The 20695-nt window shown below is 38.3% G+C and overlaps 1 protein-coding gene across 1 annotated transcript; it reads right to left on the bottom strand.

Moving 5' to 3' along the window:
* Window positions 1-863: 863 nt before the first annotated feature.
* rcbtb2 (regulator of chromosome condensation (RCC1) and BTB (POZ) domain containing protein 2) lies at window positions 864-20509 on the bottom strand. Its single transcript, XM_017491379.3, has 12 exons — window positions 20341-20509; window positions 18583-18714; window positions 14166-14316; window positions 10946-11112; window positions 10571-10729; window positions 10262-10369; window positions 8609-8751; window positions 7335-7525; window positions 7046-7172; window positions 6286-6425; window positions 3555-3685; window positions 864-2371 (listed from the first exon to the last, which is right to left on the bottom strand). The coding sequence occupies exons 2-12, from the start codon at window positions 18706-18708 to the stop codon at window positions 2231-2233; spliced, it is 1584 nt and encodes a 527-aa protein (XP_017346868.1). The 5' UTR covers window positions 18709-18714; window positions 20341-20509; the 3' UTR covers window positions 864-2230.
* Window positions 20510-20695: the final 186 nt, after the last annotated feature.

Genomic DNA, 20695 nt, shown 5'->3' with positions numbered 1-20695 from the left:
GAGATCAAACACAATCGTAATATATTCTAATGTAAGAGACTATTGATAAGTCAGCCATTAAACATTTTAGTTCAATTAGTAAAGATATTCCGACAGAGTTCGTATGAATTCAGTAACAAGAGTTCTATCATTTCATGTATAACTCTTAAGTGCTACAACAAATGAACTATCTGACTAATTAAGTCTTTGTAAGACGATCCTGACTCTTTTCTTCATGTAACAGAGTATTTAATATAACAAAGCAAAGCTTCAAATCAGCACAAAAAAAAAGCTAAGTGACCAAAAGAGGACATAATGCCCTTTTTACTTTGTTGTGCAAACAGCACCTATGGGAACATATCCTAGCTCTTTCTATGTCTGCCTCGGAAAAACGGTGAAGAGTCAGAGATGATGGTGCATATTAAACAGAAACAGGCATATGACTACAATTCACAACACAAATACTGAGCTTTCAGGCATAAAGAAAAAAAAATACATTTATCTAATCTGACCATGCTGCTATGAGCTTTCAGTAAAGAAAGTTCTCTAAAAAGAGAAACCATACAAACACAAATTCATACAGATTAGCAGAATAGTAAACAGACATCATGTTCTGTTGCCTGAAAATTGGTCTAATACAAAGGGATATCACAACTGCAAAATTCCAAGCACAGTTTAAATATTTTTCAGTTTTGGGTATAACTTTACAAAAAAAATATATATCAAAAGTAAACATGAACACCTTTACAAGTGCTTTAAATGCTGCTAGTTAAGTGGTTAGTTTAGTTATCTACAAACATTTAATGTATTTAATCAAAGTCAGTACTAGATGGAGATCAATTGAATTGTATTGTACGGATCCCATGTCTACTGTCAATGTGTCATTCTTATCTTTTTTTTTTTTTTTTTTTTCCTTTGGTCCTTTTAAATTTTCCTTAAAACTTCTGATGGATTCAAGACTAACCTGTACTAGTGGGATGTCCTTCCCTTATTAAATCCATGGAAAAAGGGATTTTGCAGAAAGACAAGATGAATACCTTTCAAAGGCACCGTAAGGTACCAGTGGGCATCATTCAGTACTGTGAAAAAGTCTCAGCCATCCTATCGTTATAAAAAAGTTGTCTTTGATGTTTATGTTTTCTGCTTTACCCAAAAAAATTTATATATGTACACTATTACAGAAAAGAACAGATTATATAATTGGCCACTTTGCAGAGAATGGAGTCAGTCTGGTGTACTGGAAGAGACAGAACAGCCAACCACCCCCAGAAAAAGACTGTGGCATGAAAAACTTACCAGCCAATCTGCTGTGTTAAGGCAAAGAACAATATAGCAGATACTGATTTGGGTTAGTTTACAGCAAATATAGATCTGGTGTAGTATTACTACTCTTTATTATTCCATGACTGATAGAAAAGCAACTGCACTAGACAGAAAATATGAAATGCAATATACAGGCGGTATTGCCTTTCATTTTTTGACATAGAGACAGTATGCCTGTCGCACCGGAATACAAAATTCCTTTAGTGAACACAATCAATAGCGGATTGATGTCAAAAATTAAACGCTGATTTCGGATCAGAAGTAAATGCTGCGTGCAAAGTCCCGGGTTGCATTGCATTTCAGTTTCATCAGTGCACTGCTGTCGTGCCACACTGAAATGCAATCGCTGTCCTATTACAGCCGTACTCGGGGGCATTGCTGAAAAATGAAATGCACTGCAACAAGGACTTCCATTCAATTCTGATGAAGTCAATATGAAAGTCTTTTTATTGAAAGTCCCTACTGATTGTTTTTCACTAAAGAGATAAAGCAAAGTAAAAGCAATGCAGTGAAGGTTTTGCTTTCCAGTGTGACAAATAAAAAGCAATACCATCTGCATATTCTGGGATTGCTTTTCTCTCTGGCACAGAATCATCATCTTCATACTTTGTAGTCATTTTTACATGTACAAATGTTTCATTCTTATATTTTTTTAAATTTACTTTTGTTTTATGTGCCTGAGACTTTTGCACAGTACTGTATAGTGGTTTTCCAACCCAGTAGCCTACAAAACCACAAATGCTTTTTTTTTTTTTGTTGTTATTCTGGGAAGTGCAGCCTCAAAGCATCAGCGCCAAGTGGAGTGGTTTATCCAAACCAAGGACGTTCCTGCCTTGCTCTTTCACATACCATAGAACAATGCTTGCTTCTGGTAAAGCTGATCCACGATTCTTCTCCAGCTCTCTCTCTGCTCTGCTCGGGCTCCGGCTTAGTTTTTGAAGGCCCCATAGCGACTTGCTTTGCTAATAAAGTTCTTTAACAGGTCATGGTCCATGTCGGCAAAGGCCTGCGTCTGAGTGACTGCAGTCAGGTGGTTGACACAGAACTTGAAGCAGAACTCTTCCAAGTCCTCAAATGAAGAAGAAGTAGCAGTTTGACCAAGTAATACATGTCCTGGGGCTTGATGTTAAAATGTGAAATGTAGAATAATGGGCTCTGTTTTGTCAGTGGATTATCTTGTGATGTGATTGTCTTAATGTTAAACATGTCCAAGTGAATATCAACTAGTACACTGAAAAATGTTATCAGAGTTGTTTCCTCTCTACCACATGCCAGATCCACCATTCGGGGAGACTGGAGCAAGCAAACAGCCAAAGAGTTCCCTAGTCCAGCAGCTGAAAACTGCCAACCAACCATTACTAACTTATTGGAGTTTTAAAGCATACTACTGAGCTGGAGAAAGAAAACTGTCAAACTTTAAATATGGCTGTAGATATATGCAATTTGATACATTTCAAATGTTTTCATAGGCTATTTCACATTTTTTTCTTGTATGTTACATATGAGCTACTTGGAAGCTTAGCCAACACACACCCAATGCACACATTCAAAACTGTACTTTTTGATTTTAATAAATAAAATAATAATTATGTAAAGAATTTTCCAAAATCTGCATAAATACTCAACATGAGCAAAAATTCCTTATAGAAATTCACTGTTCCAATTTTGTAAACCCTAAAAAATAAAATAAAATTAAGCTAATGAAGAATGAGACATGTCAAAATGTGCTTTATACTAAATATGTGGGATTACACAATGTTAGTCACGGGAAGTGCTTCATTCTTGTACGTGGGAAGCATTTCACTGACCAACCTGGTTTTGTGACTCACACTTACACTCACTCATGTTTAGCAAGCAGACGATTCTCCACAAGGGGGCAGTGTTGTCATTTATGCAGCCTTTGTATCATTGAGGGCACTGAGGCAGGTAAAACACATGGAATACTACATAACAATAGAGCTTTCTATCAGTGACATGTGTGCCATTTCTCACTCTGTCATTTTATTTATTTTTTACTTTTGGTACTTGATTCAATGCTTTGTTACTAATATGTGATATTAATACTTATAGTATGTAAAACAGCAGAATGTCTTAAAAGCGAGCCATTCTGTGCAAGTACCTATGCATTTTGCGGTATATTGAGAGAATATCTGCTTTAGAATCTCGGCCTTGCAGATAGCATGCTAGTATATGGGATGTGGAGTATTTTGTCTACAGTGTGACTTCGTAGAAGTTTGTGTGTTTGTGCTTACCCGTGCTTCATACTTAACAGCAGCAGATAGCAGTGTGATGGCATTCTCTTCTGAAATACCTCTTTTAATGGTTTCCTGGCATAGCCTTTTTAGACGAGTCTCTCTGTAGTAGGTAGCAAGATCTAGTAGACCTGAACAACAGAGAGCCAAGAGTCAATATATTAAATCTTACAAGATTGAGCTCTCATCTTATGTGTGTCACACTATATATACAGTGCTGATTTCTTCTGTTTTTCTGCATATCGCATACTAAATAGTTTTAGATCTTCAAATGAAACACAACATAAAAACAAAGGCTACCTGAGTAAACACACAATGCAGTTTCTATATTTTTTGTCTTGAAGCAAAAAAAAAAAAAAAAAAAGTTATCCAACATCTTTCACCAATGTGAGAAACTAATTGCCCCCGTTAAACTTAAAATCTGGTTATGCCACCTTTAGCAGCAATAACTGCAACCAAACATTTCCAATAACTGGAGATCAGTCTTTCACTTACTTCTAGGACTAGGACTTACTCCTGGGGTTTGGATCATTGTCTTACTGCAGAATCCAGTTGCGCTTGAGTTTCAACTTACAAACTGAAGACAAGACTTTCTCCTTTAGGATTTTCTGGTAGAGAGCAGAATTCATGTTTCCCTCAATTACTGCAAGTTGTCCAGGCCCTGAAGCAGCAAAGCATCCCCACACCATCACACTTCCACCACCATTCTTGATTTAGGTATGATGTTCTTTTTGTGGAATTCTGTATTTGGTTTACGCCAGATATAACGGGGCCGCTGTCTTCCAAACAGTTCCACTTTCTACTTATCAGTCCACAGAACATTCTCCCTAAAGGTTTGAGGATCTTCAAGGTGTCTTTTGGCAAAATTCAGACGAACCTTAACGTTCTTCTTGGTTAGCAGTGGTTTTCACCTCGCCATTATCCATGGATGTCATTTTTGCCCAGTTTCTTTCTGATAGTAGAGTCATAAACAGTGACCTTTATTGATGCAAAAGAGGCCTGTAGATCCTTTCATGTTGTCCTTGCCTCTTTTGTGACTTCCTGGATGAGTCTTTGCTATGCTCTTGGAAGAATTTTGGAAGGTCGGCCACTTCATCATATCTGGAATTTCTTGAAATGTTGGCATAGTGTGTTACTGGGTAAGACTGTTGAAAAAGTTCTATTTAAGTATTGATTTGATTGAGCAGGGTTTGCAGTAATCAGGTCTGGTTGCGTCTAGTCCAGCTGAACCCCATTATGAATGCAGTTTCATAGATTTGGGGAATTAGTAACTACGGGGGCAAATACATTTCCACAAAATTGGTATTGGATAACCTTTTTTGCTTCAATAAATATCTATCAATAAAACTGTATTTTGTGTTTACTCAGGTTGGTGGCAAATATTTTTTCATATCTCTGCACATCTAACTACATTTTTAGGAGAAAGTTACTCAAGAGTTCTTTCTACGGTTAATAGTTCTAGCTTGCTAAAGGACTTCCACTTGGAACCTGTTCCAAAAGAATTTTCTCAATAAATAAAAAACTTGCATTATCTGAAAGCCAGTACAATTAAATACCATATTTTTCACCCCAAGGTGTTTAACAACATAAATTTGAAATTTGTTTCCAAGGGGTATTTAATGATTTGCTACTTTGATGTTCATCTTTTTCATCAAAGGGCCTTTGTTAAAGCTGCCAAACAGCGTGGGTGTTTAAATACACACTCCTCTCTACTCTAAAAGATCTATTTGTCTACTTGTTCTGCTTTTCTTTTGCTCTCACACTGCCATTTTGATGTTTTGCTATGGAAAGAATGTTCACACTAATGGTGCAGTTTCATCCAACTGTGCTGATGTAGCAATGGATGTGATAATGTTAAGGGCATCAAACTAACTGGCAAAACACAATTTTCTAGCCGAATAGTGTTTTTAGTTATTGTTGTTGATTAGCTGGATAATTGAAGAGTATGATCAGAAGTGATAATGTTAAAGTATTTTCGATTAAATTAATGCAAGGAATCACTGAATGATCAAAATAGCTAACTGTTTAGAGGGAGCATGACAACTGACAACTGACCTCTGACCTATCAGCTAATATGAAATGACAAGTGCCAAACACATAAATGCAGCTGTTTAATTTAATGGGGCAAATACTTTTATACAGCACTGTATATACTGATAAATATCATAAGCCCTAGGGTACTTGATACACTACCAATCAAAATTTTTGACACTCGCTCTTAAAAGGGTTCTCTTCAATTAAATGATTTTTCCATTACTTTAGAATATTAAAGAGGACATGAAACTTTATGCAATAAAGCATGTCTTATTATGCTGCTACCAAGAAAATTGTTCAATAAAATCTACTTTTATCTTTGAAATTATTATCAGTATTCCTGAGGAAGCTTTGCACATTCTTGGTATCATCCCGACCAGCTTCATCAGGAAGCAATCCAGGAGTCTTTTCCAAAGTTTCCAAACAAGTATGCACTTGTTGGCTGCTTTTCCAGCATTATAATCAAAAACTACTTGTTCAGGGAAAAAAAAAATTTATTTAAAGTTAAATCCAATTATGAAAAAAATAAACTCATCAAAAAATTACTAAATTCATTTTAGTGGTAGTGTAGGATTCTTTGATTTTTCTGTCTTTCTGCACAGCTTCACAGTACAAACGGAGTATTTATATAAACATAGTGCAAATATCTTTTTTTTTTTTTTTTTTAAAAGGCATGTAAATGTCTGATTGGGTTTACCAATGGCATCTTCGGGTGGCAAGTTAATAGTGTCGGTGTAGAGGTACTCCAGGAAGGCTCGGTACACCATGTAGGAGAACTGATGGATTTCGATGGCTTCCTCATCAGTCTCGTTTAACAGCGAACGAAAATGCTCACACCTTTTAACATAGTAAAGAAATATATGTATCAAATATGAATGCATGTCCTTGTTTTTTGAAATAGAGATTAAATGCAGATCTCATTGGGACTAACAGTTCTTTACTTTACATCCATGAGCAGGCTGGGGCATGTTTCTATATATATATAATTATTTCGGTCTGTTTTGCATTGGTTTCAGGAAGTAAAGAAGTTTTATCTATTCAGTGGCTGGGAAACCCACTTTTTTTTTCTTTTTTTTTTTTTAAAAACAAGGATTAATACACACACACACACACACGCACGCACGCACGTGCACACACACACACACACACACACACACACACACACACACACACACACCACATTTTAGAAAAATAATAAAGTCATCAAGACTCTGGAATAACAGAAATGGAACTATGGGAATTATGTTGTGGTAAAAATCCAAAATAAATCAAAATAATTGAATATTTTAGCATCTTCAAAGTAGACGCCCTTTTTGCCTAGAATTTTCAGAAATGTATTCTTGGCATTTTCTCAACCAATTTCTTAAGGAATCCTGCTGAGATGCTTTCTAAACAGTATTAAAGGAGTTCCTACCTACGCTGGACAAAAAAAAAAAAAAAAAAAGACAGTCCATTACCTGATTTTGAGCAGAGCCCTATGAACGTGAATACATTTCCCATCAACTAGGAACTTGAGGTCTGAAATTTCTGGGCTGTCAAACTCTCTTTTAAGAGACTGAGCCACAGTTAGATAGTCATCTCCATCTAATCAGAAAAAAAAATCTCATGTAACATCACAGGCATTACCAGACAAATAGTGAAATGATATGAGTGAATATGAGAAGTGATGCTAGTGAAGACTGGATTTACATACAATATATTGTTGTTTTTCTTTAACATGGGAAACCAAGCTGATTCTCTTCTTACCTACAGTGAGAAGACGCCAGGTAACTGCAGGGGTAGCAAAACAGGCAAACACATCGTCTGTACTGGAGAAATGTGTGCTGTGTGGGAAGGGAACGGCCTGACCTCGACACTGACCCCACATGAGCACCTGACCGCTCTGCGTCTTAGCGGCTGACGTGTGACTGGTGTGACATGCAGCCACTTCCACCATCCTGATGGAGAGATCACACACACACACACACACACACACACACACACACACACACACATAGCAGTTTGCCTGCTCCATTAAAAAGTACCATCAGGGTCCACCCGTTAGTAAGGTGATCAAATTAAAAGATGCAAGACTCCATTGGGATATTTCCTGTGGTCAGGTTAACAGTAGAAAGATGCTAACATCTAATCTACAAGATCCTCGACTTGTGTCTGTCAAACCACTACTTATCTTTAAACTATGCTAGCAATTAAACATTAATTTTCTTTCAACTCACGACATATTCGAAATGAGTCAGTGTTTAAGATCATATTTCTGTTACAGACAGGCAACAGCTCTGAGTTCACTTGTTCACTGTTTTACAGCAAGATAAAACGCTCTAAGAACTACTAGCTAATGGCAATGAGTACATTATCAAAAGTGATTTCAAAAATATTATTAAAAACACCCAAATGCTATGTCTATGTCACAGCAGCTCATAAAAACATAATTATGAAATAACGTGCTAGAACAATTTATCTTAACTCTCCTATTATGTTGGGGGGAAAAACAGTTACACCCATTATGTTATGGGTCAAAATGACTTCTACAGTTTAAATACACACAAAAACAGCAAAGAACAGCTTCAAATAGAAAAAACCTTTATTATGACTTGCCCGAGACATGCCATAAGAAGAAATATTTGCATATAAGTTCATGACCCTAAATGAGGAAAGTCAAAAAAATGTCAAAGAGAAAGTGAGAGATTAAACAGTATTTCAGACATCTCAAATGTGGAAATGGGTCAAATTGACTCATAATATAATAGGAGGGTTAATGATTATTAATGATAATTAATCCGTATAACCCATTACACTGTCTCCGCCATACAGAGAATTAGTTTATTTGTGTGAATTCACCTGCAAACACACACACACAATCTTAAAGCACTATTTAAAAAGCTGAAGTGATAAACGTAGACATTGACTATGACTGGCAATGCCATTCAGTACATTATCGTGCACACACAAGATAATGGTGATTAATCAGTGCAGATTCATGGAGGTGGAAATGCTGTGTGATTGTACACGCTGCTTCTCACCTCTCCTTTTCCATGTTGATGAGTGTGGGCAATGCCTGGTTGCTCTTGTTTCCAGTGCCTAGCTGCCCATAAGCGTTGGCCCCCCAGGCGTAAACAAACCCCTCATCTGTTAACGCCAAGGTGTGTGCATAGCCACAAACCACCTGAAGAGATAAGCCAGAAATGGTTTACCTTTCCACTAAAGTGAAATGTGAACAAGCATATTTTTTCATTCCAAATGAGCTGTGCAGAAATTATACTGATAAACGTTAGTGAATTAGATCCCATAAATAATTCAGTGCTTTCTTGAAGAATACAGGACATTGAACCATTTGTTCCATATTACAGAAAATTTAGGACCGTCTAATCTGGCACAGTTACTGATCAAATGTTTTAGCCACTGTGGTAGAAAAATACTACTGCAAGCTAAATTTCATAATGTGGCCTGTGTTGCACGGTTATCTCACAGCTGTGTGCACACACATTAAAATAGAATTCAAGGCTGTATCCTTAAAATTGCACAATGCACACTAAGTAGTATACCTAAACAGTAATAACACCAATGATGTAGTGATTTCCTATTTAGTGCAATAGTACTGGTGGTGAGTTAGTGCTCAATTCATATAACCAGCAGCTTTGAGGTGAGCTGGAGAGCTGAACTGAGTGTGAGACAGTCAATAACGTCTGCTCAAAAAGTCGGTAGAAATGTCTCAGGTTCTTAAAAGGATCTAACAAGTCACCAAATCTAGTCTCTAAACTGGTAATGCTTAGATAATATCACAAGATCACTGTGATAATACCACAATTATGGAATACAAGATATTTTAGCTTGCGGCAATCACTGGAACTGTGCTTGTGAACAGCAAATATCTTAAAAACTAACTAGTCACCTTACATTAGCTAGTTACATTACAAGCTCTGGTTGAATAGAAAAAAAGTGCTGCCTCGCTGTAATCTAACAGTATGCCATGTGCACCAGACTGTGAATGTAGGGCTTTGCCCGAAGGCTGGTTCAGACAGTGTATTTTCTGATCTGGGTTCTCCATGTATTTTGTTATCTGTCTGTTTAAAAAAAAAAAAAAAAAAAAAAAAAAAAAAAAAAAAAAAAAAAAAAATGTAGCTGAATCCGTTACCAGAATCTAAAAAGACACAGCTCAGACAAGAAAAGGGGTCGAATCACTCACTCTCCTGACTCAATGGCCAATTCCGACCGAACAGTTAGGTCTCCTATATCATACGACTGCTACCAAACTGCGAGGGTGAAGGCTATCACATGCTACCTCCAAGACATGTATTTTTTTGACCTGCTGCTCATGCTGCAGGAGGAAAGCGCATACATGAGGTCGTAAACGCCCATGACTGGCTGCCGCTGTGATTGATAGGGGAGAGATAATGCCACTGCTCCCTCCCTCCCTGAGAGAACTGCCAATTTTACTCTATCGAACCACGGATGGCTGTGTCATCATTGGTATTCAAACGCGTGCTCTCCAGATGATAAGGCAAACGCTTTTACACTCTGGTAATTTTTACTTGTAGTATTGTTAATGACACTCATTCTGAAGAAAAAACAAAACAAAAAACATGTGGGTAGGGTTTTGAGGGATTAAAGAGTGAAGCTGAGCAAATATGAGTCATGGTGCCTGATTTACTTTGTAGACTTGTTTATTTCCTCACCTGGACAACGGTGATTCCCTGCAGAGCAGCGATACGACATGGTGTTTGCTGGTTGCCGTTATTACCCAGACCCAGCTGCCCGTTACAGTTGTAGCCCCAGCCAAAGATCTGTCAGCACAGGACACAGTCAGAGGACAAAATGGCTATAAATCCACAGCAAGGAAGAATTACACTGTTGATTCAACATAAATCCTTTGATCAGTCTGAATTAGATATAAGCAAACCAGAACAAATCAGGCCATTGCTTTGTATTAGCATACTATCAATCACACACAACAGTAATGTAACATGAATCATGGGCTGCGTCACCTCTCCATTGTCTAGGACAGCCATGGAGCAGAGCTGGCCACAGGCAATGTTCACTACGACCTTGTTCTGCAGGCAGCTGCTGACCCTCCGTGGTGTGGGTTGGTTTGCTGTAGAGCCTGAGCCCACCTGGCCAGAGTTGTTGTAGCCCCAGGCATACACCTACGCATGGGGGAATAAAAGAAAGGTTGGCATGGCTACTGATGAACTTGACAAACAATACAACCATACTGATGTAAGCAGACCCAACCCTAGATTGGGGCGGAGTATATAGAAAATATCGAAAATCCAATGTCCACAATAATTAAAGAGTTTAGTAAAGTCAATATTAAACCAACTATCTCATTCCTAAATACGTTCACAGTTAGCAAACAGTACCTCTCCTTCAGTGGTGAGAGCGATGGTGTGATGGGAGCCACAGGCCACCTCGGTCACCCTCTTATTAATGAGGTTGGTGGAAACCAGGGCAGGGATCAGGCCGTGGTTGGTGGTGCCATTTCCCAACTGGCTGTAACCATTGTGACCCCAAGCATACACCTCTCCTTCTGCATAGTAAACGAAAAAAGTCAGACAGCGGGTTCAGACTGGATGTCAATGAAATTGCACAGTAGATTCCCAAAGATTCTTCCACATTTTAGTATAATTCACTTGTTGAGAAGTAAACGTCATGCATAATGGCATAAAGAAAATTTTGAGCTCACATTTACAATGCGTTCAGAAAGACATTTTGTTTGTTATCCATACTACTATCTGTAATGCTACTTTACCCAACAAAGCCTTGCATGCACCTCACCATCCTGCATACGTTTCTCCTACCTACACTGAACAGCCAAAAGTATGTGGACACCCACATGTAGGCTTTCCTCAAACTTTTCCTCAAAGTTTGAAGCACACAATTGTACTGAATATCTCTGCGCGCTATAATATTCCAATATCGCTTTACTAGAACTAAAAGGCCCAAATCTGTTTCAGCATGACAAGGCCCCTGTGTACAAAGCGAGCTCCATGAAGACATCCATATTAATGCTCATGGTTTTGAGATGTGATGGTCAAGTGATGGTCAGATGTCCACATACTTTTGGCCATATAGTGAATTATAGCACCCTATCAATGAATTATCAGATGGAAATCATGGTAAGTAGCATTCATCAAAGGATATATGCATAACGTAAGGTACAACAGGTTTCATTATTCGCTTGCCGGATCATTAAAAATGAGCCGCAGTGGTAGACGTTAGACAAAAAAGAATTACAAATCAGACTCCTATCAGCCAATAAAGTGCAGGAAACCAAAATTAGCTTCAGCTGTCTACGCTTAGTCCAGGTAGATAAGTGAGAATAGGGATGACCAGTAAACAGAGAGTTCTGTCTGAAAACTGAGCTCCTGTTTCATCACCACCGACTGGATGGCATCTAAAACTGCTGCCACTAACCAATCTGAGACAGATGTGGTGGTTTGGGCACCTTACAAGGACGCAATGGACGTGGAGACCAGGGGGCAGACCAGTGATCCACTGGACATACATCTCACATATCTGGCTTGGGAAAGCCTGGAGATCACCCAGGAGGAGCTGAAATATGTGGTCTGGCTGGGATTAGAGAGGTTTTTGGCAGACCTTCTCAGCCTGTTGCCACCAAAACCCCCACCAGAAGAAGTAAGAGGAAAATGAATGAATTAGTCCAGGTCCTGTAGCTGACATCTGGCCATGAAGTCACTCTGGTTTTGACTGACTCTTTTTAAGCAGATTGGAAAGAGATTTGCATTTTAGAAGGGTTAGATGGTGTAGTCAGAGTCTCATCTCCAAACACTTCAAGTTTCTGAATAACTGGCATGTTATTCATCCTCATTTTGGCTGGCATGAGAGATCACTATCCACAGACACCATTGATTTCTATCCGCCCTGGGCTATTCTGCTTCTGCAACAGCCGGTTCAATCTTTCCTTCCCTTCTAGCTCTTTATAAAGCCTCTGCAATCATTCAACTGTATATTCTGGTGCAAACTGATATTGCCTTGGGACATTTTAAAAATATTCAACATCCTTGATATCCTTATACTATGGGCTGGAGTGTGATACACACATTCATCACAGTGAGAAAGAAGCAATGAAGCAATCGGGGGTTACTTGTAGGCCAAACCCTACTATCAAACCCAAGCTATCGTTTATAAAAAAAAATTAAAAATATTTAAAAAAAAAAAAAAAAAGCGAGAGTCTCTAAATGTTTCCAAATACATTGGCAGATGCTTTATAGCAGAACGTCAGTGAGGTAACTTTAACCCTCTTACCCCGTATGGCCGAAAAACTGGCTTGCCCGTCTTTGATCTATTCCCGTAAGGACGATATACCGGCTTGGTCGTCTATGCCAAATCCCCGTTATCCCCGTAAAACCGGTGTACCGGCATTACTCTGCTATGATTCCTTACTTATTTAATTATTATTATTTGACCGGAAGGTTGATGGCGTCATGACATCACAACGTGATTACGTTATTACGCCGGCATTACGATGAAGCTGATCCAAGCGTGAATATTGGTGTCCTAGTAGAAGTGAACTAAAAATGCCAAAGCGAAAAGCTAATCGTGTTCCAGCTAAAGTTACACCTAGAGTGAACACAGGTACATCTAAAACAGTGAAAAAAAAGAAAAAACATACACAGTTACACAGGCGAGAGCGAGGATTCTAGATTGTGACAGCAGTTAAAGTTCAGGCGATGGTGAAACCGAAACCGAAACTGATATAGAGACACAAACTCTCCTGATTCAGACCCTGATCCGTCTTCATCTTCAGCATCAACCAGTGCGACTGACACTGCAGGGGTCTGGAGTCGTAACGGTACCATTTCTGTGCATTCGTGAAAACACTACCTGCTGGTCTGATTATCACCAGAAAGTTGACTTTTGGCGCTAAAATGCATTTATTTATTTATTATTTACTTGAATTTATTCAAAGGCATTGACCACGCTGATGCTCGTATGGTACTTCTAAATGAGTAGAAGGATTTTAGCGAGCATTTTTTCGTAATTTCTCTAGTTAGGAATTGTGCTCTAAGTTTAGTAAAAACACTGAACTGCTTCATTTTCAAAGTAATATTACACAAATACATTATTATAAGTTGTTTCAAGGCCTAAAAATGTTAAAATTAAACTACTGATTTTGGCCCAGGAACTCAGGGTTGGCATACTGTTTCTCTGGGGAATATAGGGTTATGGAACATAATACTGTGGGAACTTAGGGGTAAGAGGGTTAAAAGCTTCAGACAATCAGATCCCATGACTGTCAATGTGAAAATGCTGACTGGTAAGTTTCTGTAAAATGGTGCATTTCTTAATTTTAAATAAATAAATAAATAAAATGGTTCACTTCTCAACACACAAATTATGCAGAAATACTGAGAAACTTGTTTAAATGCCTTTAGGCAGAGGCTTAATTTTAATGTATTAATAAAGAATCATATAACAGATGCATTTTGCAAATATATTTGCCTTTAAACAACAAAAACACTTAAGATATTTTCCAATTTTACCATAACATCCCCCTTATAACATAAATCATAAAATGGGAGGACATTTCATTCAAAATTAGGTAGGCATCTCACTGACCTGCAGTTGAAATGATGACATGCGGCCCTGTGCCATAGCTCAGAGAGATAATCTTCTTCCCGCACAGGGTGTCTATCCGTCTGGGCTCAATGGTGCTTTGGACATCTCCCAGACCCAAACATCCGCTGCAGTTTGTTCCCAAAGCAAACACCTGTGAACACAACCCGATGAAAAAAAAATAAAATCTACAACTGGACAGATTCAGCTTTTACACTTATACAGCATGCCAGCAGCCATCATTTATATAAACGATTAGAATTAAGGTATAGGCTCATCGATATCTAAAAAGAGTGCTGCATTTGGTTTATAGACATCAAACATTTGCTGCGTCACTAACTGCAATGATTAATTTCACCATTCACCATCACTGTAGCCCACAGTTTATACTCCATGATGTGGAAAATCAAACTCAACTACACCTTCTCTAACAATACGTCTGCCGCTGAATAACTACCGAATGTTTCACGACCCTATACAGCAGCTTTTAGACTTCCAGCTTTGCTGATTACAGGTTAGTATGTTACAGCCAGGGTACACAAAAGATACCAGTGTTTTAATGGTACCAGTGTACTTTCATTTGTTTATCTTACAGAAGACATGCAGTGCTGAATGTCCACAGGAGTCAGTAATGGTGTTAATGTGATATCAACACCAAGCAAGAAAGCTTGGACATGTACATCTGATCTGAATGTGTGCATATGGATTGTATTCCAACCAGTGTTACTCCAAAAAAAAAAAAAAAAAGTAATCCAGTACAGATTAGTAATTACTTTACTTTCAAAACCTATCAAACCCTGTAAAAATACACTACAAAAAACACATAGTTCTTTCAGTAATTTTAACACACATCAATGTGTGATATGATCAGAAAACGTTGGATTTATCATAAAACTTGCCTCGGGTGTTGTCATTGCTTGCAAGACTACCAGACCACTAAAACAGAAAACTTTTCTAACTAGGCTAGTTTGGTGTCGCTAGCCAAGAGGAGGCACAGTTAAGCTATCATTGTATGGGTTTAGCTGTTACAGTGCCATGCAAAGTAAGTTATCTGTCCTTAAGCTCTGCTCTGATCATGTTCACGTAAACTGGAATTCATAGAGACATTTACACACCTTGTTTTCCTGCTCAGAATGAGAGTATGTTAGTGTTTTAGTTTAAAGCCCTTTATTGGTTTAAAAATAATAATAATAGTTCCAAAGAAAACGGACACCTAGACTTGCCTAACTTGAAAAACTACTACTTAGCAGCCCACCTTAGATCAATGGCCTCCTGATTTCTCAAGATAAAGATGCCATTTGGGTCAGGATGGAACAGAGTGAATGCTCTAGTGTCCCTCTAGACACAGTCATATTTATGCACCAAGATATTTGGAAAGTAAAAAAAATAAGCAATCAATGGTTTAAAACCACTTTAAAGATATGGGCAAGTATGGGACTGAAGCTAAGACTCCCCACATTCATTTCTAGAACAATAAAGATACACAATACTGACTTTCTTCCAGCCAAATTAGATGCAGGGTTCAAAAAATGAGAAGAAAATGGTCTACTTATGTTAAATCAGTCATTTGAGGGAGGAGTCCTATTGTCATTTGAACGGCTCCAACATAAATATAATTTGCCAGCCCATGATTTTTTTTAGATACCTGCAGCTAAGGCATTACTTACAGACACACAAAGAATGGGATAAACTATACACTTTGCCATCCCAATATAGAATTTTTTTATGTTAATAATCAAAAGAACCATTAAAAAGAAGATCATATCACACATATATAAGATTTTACAAGAAGAACTAAAGGATGACAGTTTGGACATTAAGGAAAAATGGGAACTGGAGATGAATACCATTATTCCAGATGAAAAATGGGCACTATCTTGCAGAGAGGGACACAAAATAACAAACAGCCCCATGTGGAGGGAATTTGAAAGGAAAGTAGAGGTGAGATTTATCAGAACTCCCCTTATTACCTCAAAATTTGGAGACAGATCAGATCAATGTTGGAGGGGCTGTGGCCTGGTGGGAGACCATACACACATATTCTGGGACTGTCCAAAATTAACAGAATATTGGCAAAGCATACAAACTGAAATTTAAAAAATGTTTGCATAAAGAACTGCCTTCAGAACCATCTTGTTATTTACTTAGTTCTTACTGAGAGTCTTACTCTTAATAGCTAAGATGATGATTATGGTCTCCTGGCTGAAGCCGCAGCCCCCCACGATATCACAATGGAGGGAAAGGGTGAAGGATATTTATTACATGGAATACATAACTGCAAAATTATAACTAAAAACAGAAATATTTTCAGTTAAATGGTCCCCAATCATCTCATATTTTCTCATGTGATTTGTTGTAGGAGTCGGAGTAGATTTTTGTTATCTACATCTGAATGCCATCTTGATGATATTCACGCATTACTATTATTTGTTCATTATTACTGTACCTCTATTTTGTCTTTTTTGATCGATTGATTTATTTTTATATATTAACTGCACTGGTGGTTGTAACCCCTTACTTACCATTTTGTCCCATGAGGGGGAAATATGTGTGGACACTGAGAGAAACCATGGACTACCTTGTAAGACATTTATACCTGTGCTATATTGCTGAATTACTAATTGTACTGTATGGCTGCACTTGATAAAATGGAATAAAAATAAGTTTTTTAAAAATAATAATAATAATAAATAATCGCCGTATATCCATTTTTCCTCACACTGACTGTGTGCTAGCGTTTACCAGAATTGAGAGCCGTCAACCAATAAGACACGAGTATTTCCACGTATTTTCCTGTAAACCCTGTCTGATTGGTCTCACCTCCATTCACTGAAGACATAAAATTACAACACCGCCGTCTTCTTTTACTGACTTTCAGTTACGTAGTGACAAACCGCTCCAAGTGGAGGATTATTCAGGGCTAAAGAAAAAATCTTTGGGGCTACAGACCCTAATGTCCAGGCCATTTAGTTTAAAAAACGCATCTTTCTTAATATTGTTTTCTTAATGATAAATTTGTAATGCAAGTAATGTAATTTTATTGACATCAATAACTGTAATCAAATTATATAAATTTTCAAATGTAATGCATTACATTACTGCGTTATCAGAAAAAGTCATTCCAATATATTAACAAGGGGACAACAAGGGGACAGTGTTAAACCAGAGTGGAAATAGCTTGAAAAACATGCAGATTAACACACTATCCAGGATACAAACAAGGATTGTGTCAGTATTACAGGCCTATATTTAGCTTATCTCCATCTGTCCTATCTAAAGAGTCAACCAGGAGGGGGAGAGGTAAGAGAGAGAGAGAGAGAGAGAGAGAGCCCTCCTTCCTACCTGTTACAATACATCATTCATTGGGCACATAACAAACTGAGTTGATTTTTAAATTGCACTGTGTATATATGTATATACAGTGGTGCTTCATAGTTTGTGAACCCCTTAGAATTTCCTATATATCTGCATAAATATGACCTAAAACATCATTAGATTTTCACGAGTCCTAAAAGTAGATAAAAAAAAAAAACTAAATTAATCAAATGAGACAAACATATTATACTTGTTCATTTATTTATTGAGGAATATGATCCAATATTACATATCTGTGAGTGGCAAATGTATGTGAACCTCTAGGATTATCAGTTTCATTTGAAGGTGAAATTAGAGTCAGGCCTTTTCAATCAATGGGATGACGGTCAGGTGTGAGTGAGTGCCCTGTTTTATTTAAAGAACAGGGATCTATCAAGATCTGATCTTCACAACACATTTCTGGAAGTGTATCATGGCATGAACAAATGAGATTTTTGAGGACCTCAGAAAATGATGACCCTGAAGCTCATTAAGCTGGAAAAGGTTACAAAACCATCTCTAAAGAGTTTGGACTCCACTAATCCACAGTCAGACAGATATCAGGAAATTTAAGACCACTGTTACCCTCCCCAGGAGTGGTTGAGCAGCAAAGGTCACTCCAAGAGCAAGACATGTAATAGTCCACAAGGTCACAAAATAACCCAGGGTAACTTGTAAGGAACTAAACGCCTATCTCACATTGGTTAATGTTAATGTCACAAACTTTCAAGCATCACTGTTTGTGTGTTTCTCTCTCTCACCTCTCCCCCTCCCGGTTGACTCTTCAGATGGGACAGATGTAGATAAACTAAAAATAGGCCTGTAATATTAACACACCACTGCATGATTACAGGTTGCCACAGGTCCACAAGTCCTGGATACCCCCCTGTCCTGCATATTTTAGTGCTTTCTCTGCTCACACACACCTGCTTCAACTCAGTATGGGCTGTTATTTAAGTGATTAGTTGAATCAGGTGTGCTGGGGGCAGAGACAATACTGAAATGTGCAGGGCAGGGGGTACTCCACGATGTGGACTGGGAGCCTGTGGTGTAGAAGAAAGCCTACCTCATCATTGACCGTAACGTAGACGGCCTCATTAGCAGCACTGCCAAACACACAGGCCTGGCGGATGAGACGTAGTTCCTCAGGAGGCAGAAGTGCAAACACTGGCCACTTTCCCACGTCAAGCATGCTACTCTGCAGCCAAGAGGATAAACACATAGGTACATGTTACTAAACATAAAGCAACTACTGATTCAACACAAGCCCCAGAAACTGCACATCTTGAAGGACACACATGGTAGCATGAACACTCCCTGCTTAGTAGCTGTGGTGTGATAGGGGTCAGCTGGCTAGTGGGTAGGAATAGGCAAATTAACAAATTGGGGTACACTGCATTGGCTACCAGTTTCATTACGCATTAAATATAAAATAATCCTGCTCACATTTATATCACTTCACGGTTTGGTGCCTTTCTATCTTAGTGCACTGCTTCTCCCCTCCAACCCGACCCGCTCTCTCAGGTCCTCTGGGCTCGGACTTCTCTCTATCCCGAGATCTCGTCTCTCAACCACAAGGGTGGAAGGTCTTTCAGTGTTGTAGCACCTAAAATCTGGATTTCTCTCCCTCTCACTCTTCCCAGTATCACATCCATCTCCGAGTTCAAATCCCAATTCAAAACCTATCCGTTTTCTCAGTGTTATCTGTCCTAATCTGTTATAATGCATTTTCTCAGTGACTGTACTGTGGATTGCTTTTCTGTTTGGTTGCTCATTGTGTTTCACATTGTGTGTTTGTCCATGATTGTTCATGTATCATTATATTGTAAAGTATCCATAAGATCTGGAAAGCTGCTATATAAATTAAACATTATCATTATTATTGAAACCTCCTTTCAATTAAAATATAAAGCTCTGTGTTGGACATCCTGGAAGTCCACTGCACCCGAAGTGCTTTGTCCAGGAAACATAGGGGGGACGGGGTTGGGGTCATGGTTTTTGTAACAGTTACAGTGGTGCAAATCACAACTTTCACTTAAACTGAATGGGTTTGTTACTCATTTTAATAACTCGAAACGACTGAATAACTTCACAAGCAACTTTAACCTAGTATGTTCACTCAGGGGAAAGTTCAGCAGCATAAAGGTTGCCCTGATTTATTGCACATTTTGGACAATGTGTTAAACTGTTCATGTCTAATCTAAACATAAACTTATTTATCACTGATACCCAGTGTTCTCTGTTTAACATCCTGGAGGTCCACTGCTCTCCACTGTTCACTTTTCCATGCCCTGTAATACACCTGGCTCAGCAAACCTGCTCATTAAAAGTGAGATGAATCAGATCTTTCGGGGTTTTTTCATTATGTGTTGTGAGCATGCAGAACACGTAAATAATAACTATAGCTAAGCGGGAAGATTAGAAAGCTGATGCTTCTGTGATTGAAAGCCCAGATCATCATCATCATCATCTAGTCTGAATCTGAATTACCTCACCATAAACGTCCAGTATTTGACAGTAGGCTTAAACGTGCGGATTAATCTGCTGGTGTTGTTATCATAGCCTGGTCTAGTGAAGTTAACTTTAGCTTCGATAGCTAGGTAACTAATTAGCTATATGCAAGCTCATAAGCACGGTTCAGCCAGGAAACATTCACTTTATACAGTTAATAGTCAAAACTAGAGGAAATGTACTTTAAGCTAATCAGCTAACTTTGTGCCAAAGCTAATTACCGACAGTATGCTAGTAAGCTGGGTAAGATAACAAGCACTGGCTAGCTAGTAATGCTAAAGCTTAAGCCGTGTTTATTCGAGTTAGCATTTACCTTGTGCTATTACATTAGCTTCAGTGTGTTTATTGGATGCTGTCCGGCTGCGTTAGCTTCTTTTATCAGTTTCGTGTCCATTCGCGCTGAACATGGACTTCTCCATACTGACCACTACACACAGTGTTTGGAAACACTGCTGTGAGGTGGGGCTCACGTGCGCGTGTCACGTGATCACGCAGCCACCCAGCATCGTCTCAGGACATCATACAGTAAAGAATGATGCCTCTTAAACATAATACTACTGCCTCTTAAACATAATATCGATGTCTCTTAAACTTAATAATGATGCCTCTTAAACTTAATAATGATACCAATGATGCCTCTTAAACATACATATATGCATAATATTTAT

The sequence above is a fragment of the Ictalurus punctatus genome, chromosome 17 (genome assembly GCF_001660625.3).
Source record: "Ictalurus punctatus breed USDA103 chromosome 17, Coco_2.0, whole genome shotgun sequence".
In the NCBI taxonomy this organism is placed as follows: domain Eukaryota; kingdom Metazoa; phylum Chordata; class Actinopteri; order Siluriformes; family Ictaluridae; genus Ictalurus; species Ictalurus punctatus.
Note: the sequence above shows the minus strand (reverse complement) of the source record. Positions and strands in the feature narration are given on the sequence as shown.

What these genes read in the sequence shown, in the direction of transcription:
- rcbtb2 (XM_017491379.3), bottom strand. Translation starts at nt 18,708, where the DNA reads ATGCTTGACGTGGGAAAGTGGCCAGTGTTTGCACTTCTGCCTCCTGAG. An exon ending in TGTCATCATTTCAACTGCAG is followed by an intron (nt 11,113 to 14,165) that starts GTCAGTGAGATG and finishes TTTACTATGCAG; the next exon opens with AAGGAGAGGTGTATGCTTGG. An exon ending in AGGGAATCACCGTTGTCCAG is followed by an intron (nt 8,752 to 10,261) that starts GTGAGGAAATAA and finishes TTATCTCTTCAG; the next exon opens with GTGGTTTGTGGCTATGCACA.